At 52.9% G+C, this 16,045-nt stretch overlaps 1 protein-coding gene across 8 annotated transcripts; it reads right to left on the bottom strand.

Moving 5' to 3' along the window:
* Positions 1-108: 108 nt before the first annotated feature.
* On the bottom strand, positions 109-13,949 carry RDM1 (RAD52 motif containing 1). 8 transcript variants are annotated; one of them, XR_016223562.1, is made up of 7 exons: positions 13,751-13,948; positions 13,317-13,496; positions 9,401-9,523; positions 8,276-8,441; positions 7,289-7,551; positions 5,571-5,669; positions 109-627 (listed from the first exon to the last, which is right to left on the bottom strand). XR_016223562.1 is itself a non-coding variant. In XM_089316897.1 (6 exons), exons 1-6 carry the CDS (start codon positions 13,844-13,846, stop codon positions 509-511), a joined length of 783 nt encoding a protein of 260 aa, XP_089173023.1. In that variant the 5' UTR covers positions 13,847-13,949; the 3' UTR covers positions 109-508. The 8 variants fall into 8 exon arrangements, 5 of the variants coding, with proteins under 5 accessions (XP_089173023.1, XP_008269856.2, XP_089173025.1 ...); XR_011383443.2 differs by having other exon boundaries at positions 8,276-8,447; positions 13,751-13,946; XR_016223563.1 differs by lacking the exon at positions 8,276-8,441.
* Between the last annotated feature and the right edge of the window lie 2,096 nt (positions 13,950-16,045).

Below are 16,045 nucleotides of genomic sequence, written 5' to 3'. Positions count from 1 at the left end.
GTCCAAGCAGCCCAGCGTCCCCCAGCCCTGGAGATGTCGGAGGGTGGCTGCGTCCCGTTTCTCTTCTGACACAAGGAGAGAATTCAGGGATGAGACACAGGAAAAAAGTCAGCAGAGAAGCAGGTTTATTCACACGCAGACGGAGAGCAGCACGCTCGGGAGGGGCGCAGGCAGGCTCAAGAGCGAGCTGCACGCTCCGAGGTTCAGGGCCATCCCTGGGCACTGGAGTTGTGCACAGGGGTGGGTTTGGGGCAGAGCTTAACCAACCCTATAGAGGGCAGTTTCGGCAGGGCTTGTGTGCCACCCATTTCCCGGCCCAAGGGTCATGGCATCAGGTGCATCATGGAAATAGGTGGCTCAGCCATGGCAATTAAAATGACCTTACAAGGAGCTGAAGGCCACGGCAGGGACACAGCTGGCGGCCACGTTGTTTATTTTGTGGTGAAACCTTGGAAGCTGTGATTTTCCACCGCAAGGAAGTGGGGGTGGGGCTGCAGCACAGGCGGGGCTAGGTGACACTCCAGCTTTCATCTCCACATACTTCAATCAAGTTGTGTAGTTCTTCTTCGCTTCCGGTATCTAGGATCTCTTCACCGGGTCTGTACTCCACGGCTATTTTACCACTTTCTGCAATAACAAAGTTAACAAGGGTCAATTCAGTGTTTTGTTTTTTTTTTTTAAGGTTTATTTATTTATTCAAAAAGCAATTACAGAGACAGATCAATCTCCCATCCGCTGCTGCTGGCCTAGTCCTCAAGTGGCTACAAAGGCCAGCGCTAAGCCAGGCTGAAACCAGGAGCTTCATCTGGGTCTCCTACGTGGGTGGCAGGAGCCCAAGCACTTGGCCCATCCTCTACTACTTTTCTCAGGCCATTATCGGGGAACTGGCCCAGAAGTGGAGCAGGTAGGACACGAATTGGTGCCCATACAGGAAGCTGGCATCCCAGGTGGCAGTTTTACACACTGTGTCATAATGCTGGCCCCTAAATCTTCCTGGGTACAATTGTAGCACTCAATGAAACACATTTTTGATTTATAAAAGCAGAAAGAGTATTTTCCTAGAAATTTCTTCACCTCTCACTTCAGGCTTTTTTTTTTTTTAATGGTTTATTTATTTGAAAGTCAGAGTTACAGAGATATCTTCCATCTGCTGGTTTGCTCCCGAAGTGGTCGCAACAGCAGGACCAGGCCAGGCTGAAGCCAGGAGCTAGGAACTTCTTCCAGGTCTCCCACATGGGCGGCAGGGGCCCAAGCACTTGGGCCATCCTCTGCTGCTTTCCCAGGCTACGAGCAGGGAGCTGGATAGGAAGTGGAGCAGTCAGGACACGAACCGGTGCCCATATGGGATGCTGGAGTTGAAGGCAGCAGCCCCACTCACTACGCCACAATGCTGGCCTCCACACCAGTTTTTAACCTTTAAGGAATGCATGACATATCAATTATGCTTGGCTCAAAGAACTATGTGATCTTAGAGGTAGACACTAAGGAATAATTATATAGAAATTTTAAAATGTGGAAACACAAGCCGGCGCCGCGGCTCACTAGGCTAATCCTCTGCCTAGCGGCGTCGACACACTGGGTTCTAGTTCTGGTTGGGGCGCCGGATTCTGTCCCGGTTGCCCCTCTTCCAGGCCAGCTCTCTGCTGTGGCCAGGGAGTGCAGTGGAGGATGGCCCAGGTGCTTGGACCCTGCACCCCATGGGAGACCAGGAAAAGCACCTGGCTCCTGCCATCGGATCAGCGCAGTGCGCCGGCCGCAGCGCGCCAGCCGCGGCGGCCATTGGAGGGTGAACCAACAGCAAAGGAAGACCTTTCTCTCTGTCTCTCTCTCTCACTGTCCACTCTCCCTGTCAAAAAATAAAAAAATAAAAAAATAAATAAATAAAAAATGTGGAAACAAAAATGTTCAATCACAATATGATTACACAGCCAGGTATCAGATGGGGGTCAAAGTGAATTCAAATCTGGGATAGAAGCCCTGGAACTAACACACTTCATATTACAAGCCAGAGGCAGTTGCGGACACCCTGGGAAGCAAACTTCCACCAGATACAATGAGCAAAGCTTTGGGGAGAGCATTTGAGCATTTCATTGGGTGATCCTGGTTCACATACTTTATAGACAATACAACTCCCCTCAAAAGCAAGTTAGAGGGGCCAGCACTGTGGTGTAGTAGGTGAAGCCACCACCTGCAGTGTGGCACTTACATGGGTGCCAGTTCAAGTCCCGGCTGCTCCACTTCCCATCCAGCTCTCTGCTGTGGCCTGGGAAAGCAGTAGAAGATGGCCCAAGTGCTTTGGCCCCTGCACCCACATGGGAGACCCAGAAGAAGGTCCTGGCTCCTGGCTTTGGATCGGTGCAGCTCTGGCTGTTGCAGCCATTTGGGGAGTGAACCAGTGGATGGAAGACCTTTCTCTCACTCGCTCTGCCTCTGCCTCTCTGTAACTGCATTTTGAATAAGGAAATAAATCTTTTTTTTTTTTGCTCTAAGGAGTGCTGAGTGTACAGTGTATTCAAGGCATACCATAGCCTATTAGGGAGAGGTAAACAACATAGACTTTTGGTTCTTTTTGTTTTAATGACAGTAAGTTTAAGAAATGGTTATCTGTAATCTTTAAAAGCATGTACTGAAAATAAGTCTTGGCCGGCGCCACGGCTCACTAGGCTAATCCTCCGCCTTGCGGCGCCGGCATACTGGGTTCTAGTCCCGGTCGGGGCGCCGGATTCTGTTCCGGTTGCCCCTCTTCCAGGCCAGCTCTCTGCTGTGGCCCGGGAGTGCAGTGGAGGATGGCCCAAGTGCTTGGGCCCTGCACCCGTGGGAGACCAGGATAAGTACCTGGCTCCTGCCATTGGTTCAGCGCGGTGCACCGGCCGCGGCGGCCATTGGAGGGTGAACCAACGACAAAAAGGAAGACCTTTCTCTCTGTCTCTCTCTCTCACTATCCACTCTGCCTGTCCAAAAAAAAAAAGTCTTAATTTCAGACTTTAATTGTACTGCGCTAAAGGCACTGCAGGAAGGCTGAAGCTATGAACTTGTACTCCATCTGGTTCTCCCATATAGATGGCAGGGGCCCAAGCACTTGGGACATCAACTGCTTTCCCAGGTGTACTGACAGGAAGCTGGATAGGAAGCAGCAGCAGGGACTCGAACTGGCACTCCCAGTATGCTGGAGTCACAAGTGGTGGCTTAACCTGCTGAGCCCCAGATGTACACTTTTAGTTCATCAGAAGCACCTGATAGCTACAGCTAATTTATAATTAGAAGTCATTTCAAGGCTGGCGCCGCGGCTCACTAGGCTAATCCTCCGCCTAGTAGTGCCGGCACACTGGGTTCTAGTCCCGGTCGGGGAGCTGGATTCTGTCCCGGTTGCCCCTCTTCCAGGCCAGCTCTCTGCTGTGGCCAGGGAGTGCAGTGGAGGATGGCCCAAGTACTTGGGCCCTGCACCCCATGGGAGACCAGGAGAAGTACCTGGCTCCTGCCATCGGATCGGTGCGGTGTGCCGGCCGCGGCGGCCATTGGAGGGTGAACCAACGGCAAAAGGAAGACCTTTCTCTCTGTCTCTCTCTCTCACTGTCCACTCTGCCTATTGAAAAAAAAAAAGGCATTTCAATAAAACCAAAATAAGCCCTAGAAGTTCCTATAAAGAAAAGCTCCCAGTGGACTAAGGCCAGTCAGTAATCGATGCAATCATTCAGAGGGTTACGGCTGTCCCTTAGAGTCCAAGTTCAAACCTGTCAGCACCAGGGGTAATGTTATATTATTTCATATGTAATTCCATTTAAATTCTTTATCTGAGTGTAACATTTGTAAACAGCCTTTCCAGAAGTCAAAAACATGGCACTATTTAAAAAATAAGAGGTCATTTTTTAAAGTGAATGGTCAGCTTCTGTAGCCTACTCTCGCTGGAAGGAATCCCTTCATGTGGTGGTTTACCGCATGGCCTTCTGCATGCACTTAACTGGACCAATCTTTCCGTGTGTTATTCTAAGAGCTCACAGAGCGTAGCTCACGCCGTTCAGGGAGTTAAAAAAATGCTATAAAAAGCTACTGTGCACCATGCTTCTTTCTGACAATGTGTGAGGACATTAGGATATCTGCATTTGTGATGGCTGTGGGGCCAGAGTCCCGGCCCACTCATCACTGGTCTACTCGTACACCTCCAGATGTGGGATGCCAAGAGGGGCACGCAGAGACCAGCAGCGCAGGCCACTCTGTTGCACCAAGCAGCACGATGCAGAAGCAAAGCTCCATGAGCTGCTCTGGAAGTACAAGAGGGTTCAGGGAGTGCACTGCTTCGCAGGATTCTTGCAGTCTTCAGCTCACCACACGCGGCCAAGTGCCGGAAGGCCAAGAAGAGGAGCGTGGCAATGAGCCGCAGCACCAGTGCGGAGCAGGAGGTCACAGTCACGAAGGCCACTGCCAGGCAGGAGGAGCGGGGAGCAGTGTCAGTGCCAGCGGAGGCGCAGAGCCCCCTAGCTAAACCCTTCACCGTCCCAGGCCTCAAATATGACCGCTGCTGCCACTGTCACCTCCGTTTGGTTCTTAAAGGTTGTTACAGTGATGGGAATTCTGCCTGATGACAGGGAGGCCAGACTTCTCCTGGAAGGGCTGTCCTGACTGGAGGTTTAGGCCAATCAGGGCCACCTCTGATAACTTGGGATTTAAGAGATTCAGAGGAAGAGAGGAAGGGGGAGAATCTCTGATAACTTAGCAAGGACTTCTGTATCTGTAAGCCTTAGGACTGTGAAGCATGAGAGCAATCCTATTCAGGGACTCTGCGAAAATATCAAGTTTCTACTGGGTACAGCCTGTAACATGTACACCGCGGTAGAACCCAACAGGGATCGCAGTCAATGGCATTCAACAGCAGGACCACGTGCACGGCTCACATGAAAGCAGCTGATTAGAACTATACTTGCCCAGTGTCCAGGTCACAAATGAAGACTGAAACTGAATTCTTGATTCAGAGAAGAGAATCTAATAAATTCTCTCCTCAGCAGAGTTTATTTATCTATCAATTCAGAGAGAAAGCAACAGGAGAGTGAGAGCTCACACATACTATCAGCTTACCACGCAGCCAGATACAAGCTGTTTATACTCATCGTCTCATTACTCCTGCAACATCCTTCAGAGGGTGGGCTGAACTGCTAACCCTGTTTTACAGATACAAGAGATTATACTTACAGAGATTAGATATCTTCAGATCTCTCCGGGACAAAACTGAAAGCTGGATAAAAAATCCCAGAGGCAGAGTTAGGACGCATACCCTGGTGTCCGAAGCTTACAGTGACTATTCTGTAAGCGACCAGGAAACCAGAGCTGGATCAGACGCGTTCAGTGTGAGCTGAGGCGAACTGTTCTACATTTATAAACTGGGGGCAACAATAGCTGCGGTCGTTTTTCTCACAAATGTCACAAAGAACTAATTTAAGACCACTGCTGTGAAACAATCCAGTAAGTAAGAATGTAACAGAGTGTTTCAGATAGTATTTTCACCCAATCAACTTTTCAAGATGAGTTTTTTGTTCATTGAAACTGGAGCACTTTGAGGACGATCAAGAAAGTCTTACCTAAAACCACAATCGACAGTTTCTGGAACGCATTTGACAAAGCCTTCTGAATGGCAAGGTTCTGGGCTGTCTTCTTCTTCATAAGGAACAACAATGGTCCTAGAGCCAACCAGAAGTGGATCAGTGATAATTACTTCATGTTCAGAACACGCAGATGCACCCACGATTCTTAGCTCCTTATCTTAGTGCCCAGGGGCAGGCACAGCACAAAGGACGGGTGGACAGCTCTGTTCCAGGGACATCCTGTAGGGCCCAGGATCACTCTTCCCATCTATTCCGGAAGTTCCTGGCGTACTGGAAGGGAGATCTGGGGAGATCAGGGTGGGACCTGGGCACCTGAGTCTCACATTACCCAGATTCCAATGTGACCAGTTGAAGCCAGGCCTGCACAGACCCTACCTGACTGTGTGACAAAGACTCAAAGCACACACGGAGGTGCTCCTTGGGTATCGCCCTGGGAGCCTGCTCTACCCGATTTGCTAACATCCTTGCCTCTCTCTGACTTAAAACCCCCAAGACCAGGGCCATGAATTCTTTTTTTTTTTTTTTTTTTTTTTTTTTTTAATTTATTTGAAAGTCAGAGTTACATAGAGAGGATAGATAGAGAGGTCTTCCATCTGCTGGTTCACTCCCCAACTAGCCACAAGGGCTGGAGATGCACTGATCTGAAGCCAGGAGTCAGGAGCTTCCTCCAGGTCTCCCATGCGGTACAGGGGCCCAAGGACTTGGGCCATGTTCTACTGCTTTCCCAGGCCACAGCAGAGCTGGGTCAGAAGTGGAGCAGTGGGGCCAGCGCTGTGGCACAGCAGGTTAATGCCCTGGCCTGAAGCGCTGGCATCCCATATAGGCGCTGGTTCAAGTCCTGGGTGCTCCTCTTCAGATCCAGCTCTCTGCTATGGCCTGGGAAAGCAGAAGATGGCCCAAGTCCTTGGGCCTCTGCACCCCTGTGAGAGACCTGGAAGAAGCTCCTGGCTTCGGATCAGCGCAGCTCTGCCTATTGCAGCCATCTGGGGAGTGAACCAATGGATGGAAGACCTCTCTCTGTAACTCTGTATTTTAAATAAATAAAATAAATCTTTTTTTAAATTTTTTTTCTTTTTTTTTGACAGAGTTAGACAGTGAGAGAGAGAGAGAGAGAGACAAAGGTCTTCCTTCCGTTGGTTCACCCCCGAAATGGCCGCTACAGCTGGTGTGCTGCGCTGATCCGAAGCCAGGAGCCAGGTGTTTCTCCTGGTCTCCCATGTGGGTACAGGGCCCAAGCACTTGGGCCATCCTCCACTGCACTCCCAGACCACAGCAGAGAGCTGGACTGGAAGAGGAGCAACCGGGACAGAATCTGACGCCCCAACCGAGACTAGAACCTGGGGTGCTGGTGCCACAGGCGGAGGATTAGCCTAGTGAGCTGTGGCACTGGCCCTATAAAATAAATCTTAAAAAAAAAAAAAAAAGAGAGAGAGAAGTGGAGCAGCCAGGACTCGAAATGGCACCCATATGGGATGCCAGCACTGTAGGCGGTGGCTTTTACCCGCTATACCACAGCGCCGCCCTTGGGGGCCATGGAGTCTAAAACAAAATCAGTATCAATGGGAAGACCCTTTCTAGGTACACAGATTTGACTCTTCCTATGCATGCCCCTCCAAGAATAGACAAAGAGCTGAGTGTTTATACAAGAGCTTAAGGGGTCAAGGGTCAGTTGGAAAGATGGCAGCGGCGCTGACCTTCCGCCAGCTGGTGCTCTTGCCCCGGGGCGCACGGGGGCTCGGGTGCAAGTCTCGAGCACAGGAGAGAAGGTCACGCACACCGGCCAGGTTTACGATGACAAAGACTACAGGAGAGTTCGGTTTGTCGGCCGTCAAAAGGAGGTGAACGAGAACTCTGCCGTGGACCTGATAGCGGAGCAGCCTGTGAGTAGTGTGGAGAGCCGCGTGATCTCCCGTGACGGCGGGGCGGGGCCCTCGGCCACCCGAAGGTCTACATCAACCTGGACAAAGACACGAAGACCGGGACACACGGCTACTGCGGCTGCAGTTCCGACAGCACCGGCACCAGGCGGAAGCTGGGCTGCAGCAGCGGGTCGTGTCCGTCTGAATAAAGCTGCTGCTGTCGTCCACCAAAAAAAAAAAAAAAGAAGAAAGAAAGAAAGACAAAAGAAAGAAAGGAAAAAAAAGAGCTTAAGCAAATTCTTAACCAAAAACTTGAAAATATTATTTCCTATCTCTCCCTAAGCTTCCTGGCATGTGGTCAGCTCAGGAATTAGTTTAAAGCTCGGTGAGGTACTACACAAGGCAAAAACCTGCCTAGGACTTCCGGAGGGAGGGCCTGACATGGATCTAAAAAGGTGCATCTTTTAGAAAAGACTGATTTACTCAGTGAGAGAGAGACGGACACACACACAGGCACAGTGAGAGAGACGGGGACACACACACACGATCTTTCATCAGCTGGCTCACTCCTCAAATGTCTGCACAGCCAGGTGTAGGCCAGGCTGAAGCCAGAGGCAGGAATCCCATCCAGTCTCCCAGCAGGGCGGCAGGGCCCAGGCACTCGGGCACATTAGCGGGCGCTGGACGGGAGCAGAGCATCTGAGACTCAAAGCAGCGCTCTGATAGGGGATGCTGGTGTCACGAGTTGCACTGTGCCACAGGCTAGCCCCGAAGGTGAGTTTCAGGAAGAGAAGACTTTCCCTCCACACAGGGAGAGCAGACCTTCCTCCTGCAGCGTATCCAGGGGCTCCTCGGCCACGCCGACCCCACGACTCGAGCACTCGTAGGATGGCAGCACCACCTCCAAGGCACAGAAGACCTTCAGGCTCCGCTCCGCAAGCCGCCGCGCGGTCTCTTCATTTTCCCTCTCCTCAAGGGCGGAGAGCTCCTGCAGCTGTCAGAATTTTACATGAGAGGCGCTTCCCAGGATCATGTTAACTTCAGCATTTATGGTGGTCAGAGATAAGAAGTAAACTCCAGTTAACAGAACAGTTGAGGTGTCCTAATGATACAACTAGACAGGCAGCTCGGGAGGGGAGGGGAGGGCGGGAGTCGGAGGCATCTGCCAGCCATGCCCACACGCAGTTCCGTTCACCCACCTGCCAGTCAAAACCCCCCCTTTCCTGGGACCTGGGGAGAAGATGCCATGAAACCGTGGATACTGAGCTCCCTGTAGAACTTGTGGAGGCGCCACGGAAGTCCTAGGCAGGCTCACGCCTGCAGAGGCACCACCCCGAGCTCATAAAGGAGACCAACAACTGGGAGGGGGTTTTTCTTCAGCCCCAGACTACAGCCGGAGGGGCTGCCAGGTGTTCTGTCTCCTCTCCCCCACCCCTTCTCCTTTCGGGCAAATCTTCAGGCCCATTTCCATCGCCCATTCATGACGGGTATTTCTCTGTGTGGAGAAAGCCCTGCTCACGTGTGTGTGTGTGTGTGTGTGTGTGTTCGCTTTTTCACCTTTTACATAAATCATGTGGTGCACCTGATTTGTGTCAGCCTCTAGAATGCATATCTCAGCGCGTGACAAGGACCTGGAACAAACCAGTCATCCCCCTCACCCACACCACTACTGCTTCAAAATCAAGTAACATTCAGCACTGAATTACTAGACACAGACAACCGTTTTTACTACACATCACATGAATTACGAAACACCAGGCCAAGTGATCGGGACTGCAGTTAATCCTAGGTGGCAGGCCAGCTCAAACACAAGCACAGCCAGCTGCCCTAACGGCAGACGGCATCGCAGGCCTCCTCCCACCTCACGGTTCAGTCCTCCTGGTTAAAGTCCAGGACTACAACGTGGAAGCAGGTGTGCTTAGTCAAAAGAAAACCTACGGTGCTTACCTTGATGATCCTTTTTGACCACCCATTGAAACCCAAGTAGTAGTTTGCCAGCTCTTGGCATCGGGAGCCATTTAGGGCGAGGGCCTGATGTTGAACTGCCTTATGTCTGGTGCCAAGACGAACCTAAAGCCGCAACAGACCCACAAACATCACACTCTGCCCAAGATTTCATTTTGGATATACCTGAGATTTATCAATACTGGTTTCATAGAGTGCCTTTTTTTTTTTTTTTTCCCGACAGGCAGAGTTAGACCGTGAGAGAGAGAGAGAGAGAAAGGTCTTCCTTCTGTTGGTTAAGCCTCCAGATGGCCACCATGGCCAGCGTGCTGCACCTATCTGAAGCCAGGAGCCAGGTGCTTCCTCCTGGTCTCCCATGCGGGTGCAGGGCCCAAGGACTTGGGCCATCCTCCACTGCAGTCCTGGGCCACAGCAGAGAGCTGGACTGGAAGAGGAGCAACTGGGACAGAATCCAGTGCCCCATCTGGGACTAGAACCCGGGGTGCTGGCGCCGCTGGCGGAGGATTAACCAAGTGAGCCATGGCGCCAGCCTCATAGAGTGTTTATGAAGATTAAATGGGCTAAAAACATTTTAAGCACTACATTCATCGTAATTCCTAAATAAATGTTATTTTAAGTCACGGTACTTTTTCTGCATCATTTTCAGGGACCCTAAAAAACTGGAAACTTCCCTGACCTCTGGTGGTGAACATGGATGATGAAAACAACTACGGGAGCCCCGCAGAAGGAGATGATAGGGCTGTGGGTGAGCCAAGAAGCAAAGTCTCACAGGGTCATCAAGAACACCCAGCAACGCTGGCAGAACCAGGTGAGAGCAACTCCTGCTATTTTTATGTGGTCATCGCTGGCCCCCAGGACCCCAGGAACTTTATTTTTATTTTTTTATTTTTTGACAGGCAGAGTGGACAGTGAGAGAGACAGAAAAGTCTTCCTTTTGCCGTTGGTTCACCCCACAATGGCTGCTGTGGCTGGCGCAACGCGCCAATCCGAAGCCAGGAGCCAGGAGCTTCTCCTGGTTTCCCATGGGGTGCAGGGCCCAAGCACTTGGGCCATCCTCCACTGCACTCCCTGGCCACAGCAGAGAGCTGGCCTGGAAGAGGAGCAACCGGGACAGAATCCGGCTCCCCGACTGGGACTAGAACCTGGTGTGCCAGCGCCGCTAGGCGGAGGATTAGCCTAGTGAGCCGCGGCGCTGGCCTCCCAGGAACTTTTAAACCTGAACAGTTCCTCCCGGAAGAATACCAAGGGCAGCCCCTGAAGTAGGCTCCACGCCCAGCATTTACCCTCCTGCTGTAGACAAGCTGGGACAATGACGCTCGGGTATTCTGAAGAGTAAGCGGTTCCTAGCACTGCAGGTTCCACGGCTCTGCCACGGGTCCAGGCTTTGTGACGTGCTCCCAATCCAGATGACCCATCAGCAAATGACACGGCCGAGCAGCGGAAGGCCAACAAAGCCACACCATGGAACTGCTAGAACAAGGACTAGGATTCATGCCGTGAATTACTTAAATCAACGTGATCAAGTGTGTGTCACTTCTCCTGGTCTTTCGAGACTTCTTCCTTTTTCTGTTTGCATTTAGTGGGCACAGTTTAAAAGCACTGCAGAATCAAAGCCCAGGCACCTGCAGTCCTTTGGCGATGAACTGCACAGGAGCGAGTCTCTGTCTTGTCCCAGTTCACTGTTACAAAGCGCGAGAGCGCTAAAACCACCCGGATTGCGGCGGGGCCGCTCTGCTTCCACTCATCCCCCACTGCGGTTTAGGCAGAAGGCCCTGGACGGAGGGCAGCTGTCAGAGCTCCCTGCAGGGTCTTGGGCGTTTACTTTTCTCTGAAGGGGAAGGTAAGTTTAATTTTATGAGCTCCTTTTCCCCCTTTCCATGGTGATTTAATTGCACTGGTTAAAAGCCGCTAACCGGCTGGTACAGCGGCTCACTAGGCTAATCCTCCGCCTACGGCACCGGCACACCGGGTTCTAGTCCCTGTTGGGGCGCTGGATTCTGTCCCAGTTGCCCCTCTTCCAGGCCAGCTCTCTGCTGTGGCCCGGGAGTGCAGTGGAGGATGGCCCAAGTGCTTGGGCCCTGCACCCCATGGGAGACCAGGAGAAGCACCTGGCTCCTGCCATCAGATCAGCGCGGTGCACCGGCCGCAGCACACCAGCCATGGCGGCCATTGGAGGATGAACCAATGGCAAAAGGAAGGAAGACCTTTCTCTCTGTCTCTCTCTCTGTCCACTCTGCCTGTCAAAAAAAAAAAAAAAAAAAAAAAAAAAAAATCTTTCATCTGCTGGTTTACTCCGCAAATGGCCAGAACAGAGCCAGGAACCAGGAGCTTCTTTTGGGTCTCCACAGTGCAGGGGCCCAAACAGTTGGCCATCTTCTGTTGCTTTCGCAGGCATATCAGCAAGGAGTTGGACTGGAAGTAGAGCAGCTGAAAATCAAACCAGCACCCATATGGGATGCCAGCATCCGAGGTGGTAGCTTTATCTGATACACTGCAATGCTGGCCCCGGTTTAAAAAAATTAAATCAATAGTTATCACATTTTTTCATAACAGGCATTTTCCATGAACTTTTTGAAGACCCTCATATAGTCACAAAAATTCAAGAAGTACAAGAGAGGCAAAGCATCATTCATTCTCCACAGACTTGTTTATGGATCCTCTCCTTCACTAGTTTACAAGCTCCTCAGTACCCAAGGGAACCACAGCTTATTCTTTTCTCATTCTTAGAACCCGGCACAGTTCTCGGCATGTAAGGAGCACTGATGGTCTGCGAGTGAGTGAATGAGCAAATTAAAAACTAAAATTCCTTTCTCCAATGGCAACTGGGAAGGAGACACGGAGGCTACTCGTCAGTGCTGAGTGCGCCGGGGGAGGCCGCCCCGCCCCCGGGTCACAGTGGGGCTTCTCTGGACAGGAAGCCTCAGGACTCTGGGGCCCTGGCTGCAGACAGCTCACGCCTTGACTAACCTGACCACATTCTTGCCAGCAACCATCTTTCTTCATGACACTGGAAAAAGAACTCTTTTAGGCACCTTCGGCCTTTTCATGATTTTAAAACGTTATTCTCTTTTCTGTATTTGTAAAGGGCAAAACAGATAAGAACTATGTGTATTTGCTAAAAGTAAAAGAACATGTATAATTAACTAGATAAGGAATTTGGGGGAGTGGCTGGTGCTGTGCCACAGTGGGTTAAAGCCCTGGCCTGCAGTGCCCCCATCCCATATGGGTGCCAGTTCGAGTCCTGGCTGCTCCACTTCTGATCCAGCTCTTTGCAGTGGCCTGGGAAAGCAGTGGAGGATGGCCCAAGTCCCTGGGCCCCTGCACCCACGTGGAAGACTCGGAGAAAGCTGATGGCTTCAGCATGGCCCAGCCCTGGCTGTCACGGCCAATTGGGGAGTGAACCAGCGGATGGAAGATTTCTCTTTCTCTCTGTGAGTCTACCTTTCGAATAAATAAATAAATATTTAAAACAAACACACACCCTGTGGCACAGTGGGTTAAGCCACACTGGAGATGCTGGTATCCCACACCTGAGGGCCGGTTCCAGTCCTGCTGCTCAGCTTCTGATCCAGCTCCCTGCTAATGTGCCAGGGAAGGCAGTGGACGATGGCTCAAGCACCTGGGCCCCTGCCACCTGCATGGGAGACCCGGATGGAGTTCTGAGCTCCCAGCTTCCGCCTGGCCCAGACCCTGCTGTTGCAGGTATTTGGGGAGTGAACCAGTGTTTGGAAGATCTGTCTCTCCTTTCAAAAAAAATCTTAGACAACCAGCGACCACAGGCTCAGCGCAGCAGTGCACCCGAGAGCATTCTGTCCGCCAGAGAGCCGACAGATGCTACCCCGTTCTCACGGAATTCCTTCTCCAGCCACGGAGCCTGGGATTCCACGTTCGGACCCACCTTCACTGGAGTCTCCTGGAAAAGCAGCTTCCGGTCACAGGCCGCCTGGGCTCTGCGCGCGTCCCTCGCGGAATAGAACTTGATGATGGCATAGAAACCAGGACCGGCCACGGCGGCGTTTGGGAAGACCCGCACTGAATACAGAAGGCCGAACCGGGAGAACGCTGCGAAGAGAGAGCGCTGTGCGTGGCCCCGCGCCGAGTAAGCCCCAGCAGGACCCTGACGCCCCCCACCCAGGGCTGCGCCTCCCGCCTGCCCCCGCCCTGCTCCTCCCAGGAGCCTTCTCATTTCGTGAACGCACTTTCTTCCTACAGCCTGAGCCCCGAGAAGCACCTGCAGACGCCGCGGGCCGGCTGTGCAGAGGCCCCTCTCGGGGTCTCCGCTGGGGCCAGGCGGCTGTCTCCGCCGCACCCTCCACCCCGGCCCGCGCTCACTTGTAAGTCCTCGGCCGTGGGGCCGCAGCTCAGCTCCCACACCAGCAAGGTTTTGTCACTCTCAGTGGGAACCGCAAAGGGTACCACCTCCGCCATCCTCGCGGCTCCGCTCTGGCGCCAGCCGTACTGCGCCTGCGCACGGCCTGCCCGCGCGTTTCGAAGAGCGCCGCGTCCGAGGGGCGGGGCCGACGCTGCGTCCGCTCGGGGTGCGTGCGGTGCCGGGCGGTGTCCGGCGGTGTCCGGCGGTGTCCGGCGTCCGTTCCTTTCCTAGCCCGGCGGACAGGTTTCAGTGCTTCTGTTCGAGGGCGTTTTAGGTTAGAGCCCCCCACGCGTGGGCGTACACGACGGAAGGGTCGCACCTGTTCATGGCAGCCCCCTTCATCTCCACGCGCTAAGGAGAGCAGGTGGTTAGCGCTAAGTCACTAAGCCACCGACAGCCTAGCGGGAAATCCTTACAAAGAAGTCCCTGGGGGGCCCTAGGTGATTCTGACGAGCTGTGGGTGCTTGTGCGGGCCGGCCGGCGTGGGTTGAGGGGTAGAGTGAGGGGAAACATTTGCAGGGAAATCAGGATGGGTCCAAACAGGGCACCCACGTGGGCGCTGGTGGTGCCCGAGAAGGGTCTTCCGGGGGTCGTGATCGACCACCCCGCGGGGTAACACTGAGAAGGAAAGTGGGTCCCAAGGCCTGTTTCAGTCCTGGACTGTCAGAGCCAGAAGGGGGCCTGAAGAATGTGGTTTCTGGATAGTAATTCTCAGACCCGTCCGGATCTCTGAGGAGGTTTCCACCTGTCCTCAGTGTGTGAATCACGAACAAGGGTGGCCAGACCGACTCCATTTTCAAATGAAAAGGAGCAGCTGTGGTTCAGCCAGATGACACCAGTGAAGGACTTAACGATTGAACACACAGGCCCAACACTGGGTGCAGTGGGTTAATGCCCTGGCCTGAAGCACCAGCATCCCATATGGGCGCCGGTTCGAGGCCCGGCTGCTCCACTTCCTATCCAGCTCTCTGCTATGGCCTGGGAAAGCAGTAGAAGATGGCCCAAGTCCTTGGGCCCCTGCACCCATGTGGGAGACCCAGAGGAAGCTCCTAGCTCTTGGCTTCAGATCGACTCAGCTCTGGCCATTGCGGCCATTTGGGGAGTGAACCAGTGGATGGAAGACCTCTCTCTCTCTGTGCATCTCTCTCTGTGTAACTCTTTCAAATAAATAAATAAATAAATATTTAAAAAAATTGATCACACAGAACCAGGGCTCAGTTCCAAGACCTCCCTATGGGCGGTAACTGGTGCAGAGACGCATGGACTTATGGATAAGTAGGCAACTCCACCCAAAATGGCCAACAAAAGACGACTTTTCACCTTGGGGCTCGCTCCCCCAGCTGCCTGTGATGGCCGAGGATGAGCTAGGCAGGGGCCAGGAGCCTGGCCAAGCTGAGTCTCTCCCGTGGGTGGCCGGGATCCATGTTCTCGAGCGGTCTTGCAGCCTCCCAGGGTGTGCGTTGGCAGGAAGCTGGAATCAGCAGAGCCAGGACTTGAACCCAGGCCCCCAGTGTGGGGCATGGGCAATGGGCATCACAAGCAATTTTTTTTTTTTTTGACAGGCAGAGTTAGACAATAAGAGAGACAGAGAGAAAGTCTTCGTGTTGGTTCACCTCCCAAATGGCCGATCCGAAGCCAGGAGCCAGTTGCTTCCTCCTGGTCTTCCATGCGGGTGCAGGGCCCAAACACTTGGGCCATCCTCCACTTCCCTCCCGGGCCACAGCAGAGAGCCGGCCTGGAAGAGGAGCAACCGGGACAGAATCGGCGCCCAACCGGGACTAGAACTCCAGGTGCTGGCACTGCAGGTGGAGGATTAGCCTAGTGAGCCGCGGCGCCTGCCATAAGCAATGTCTTAACTGCTGAGGCCAAATGCCCAGCCCAGGTTTAACTTCTTTTGACATTTTGTTGGCCTGCGAAATCCAAGTTGGAGAGCCACTGAGTTGTCCAGTCCGTCATCTTACGGTTGAGGTGGAGGCGTGAGTGGTAACCGCTCAGCGAGTCAGACCCTACTGATGGTGGCTGTGTGCACTTTTTGTCTTTGCCTGGTCCATAAGCAGGCTCTACTCCAAATCAGCACCCCAAACACCCAGATCCTATCCAGAGGAGCCTTTTTCATCATCTAGATTCTGGCCCATTCTCCCAAAGCAAGCAAAAAGCATTGGCACCTGGCCCATTTCTGCAACCCCTCTACACACTTTCTTCACCTCAATACCAGACCCTCAGCCCCACCCATTCCCCACTTCTGAGCGTTCCCT

The sequence above is a fragment of the Oryctolagus cuniculus genome, chromosome 17 (assembly GCF_051225735.1).
Source record: "Oryctolagus cuniculus isolate XC-2025 breed Fujian yellow rabbit chromosome 17, ASM5122573v1, whole genome shotgun sequence".
In the NCBI taxonomy this organism is placed as follows: Eukaryota; Metazoa; Chordata; class Mammalia; order Lagomorpha; family Leporidae; genus Oryctolagus; species Oryctolagus cuniculus.
Note: the sequence above shows the minus strand (reverse complement) of the source record. Positions and strands in the feature narration are given on the sequence as shown.

Coding starts and splice junctions, on each gene's coding strand:
- RDM1 (XM_008271634.5), bottom strand. CDS start 13,846: ATGGCGGAGGTGGTACCCTTTGCGGTTCCCACTGAGAGTGACAAAACC. Junction 9,524..13,316: donor TCCAGGAGACTCCAGTGAAG/GTGGGTCCGAAC, acceptor TTGCGGCTTTAG/GTTCGTCTTGGCACCAGACA. Junction 628..5,570: donor ACTGTCGATTGTGGTTTTAG/GTAAGACTTTCT, acceptor TTGTTATTGCAG/AAAGTGGTAAAATAGCCGTG.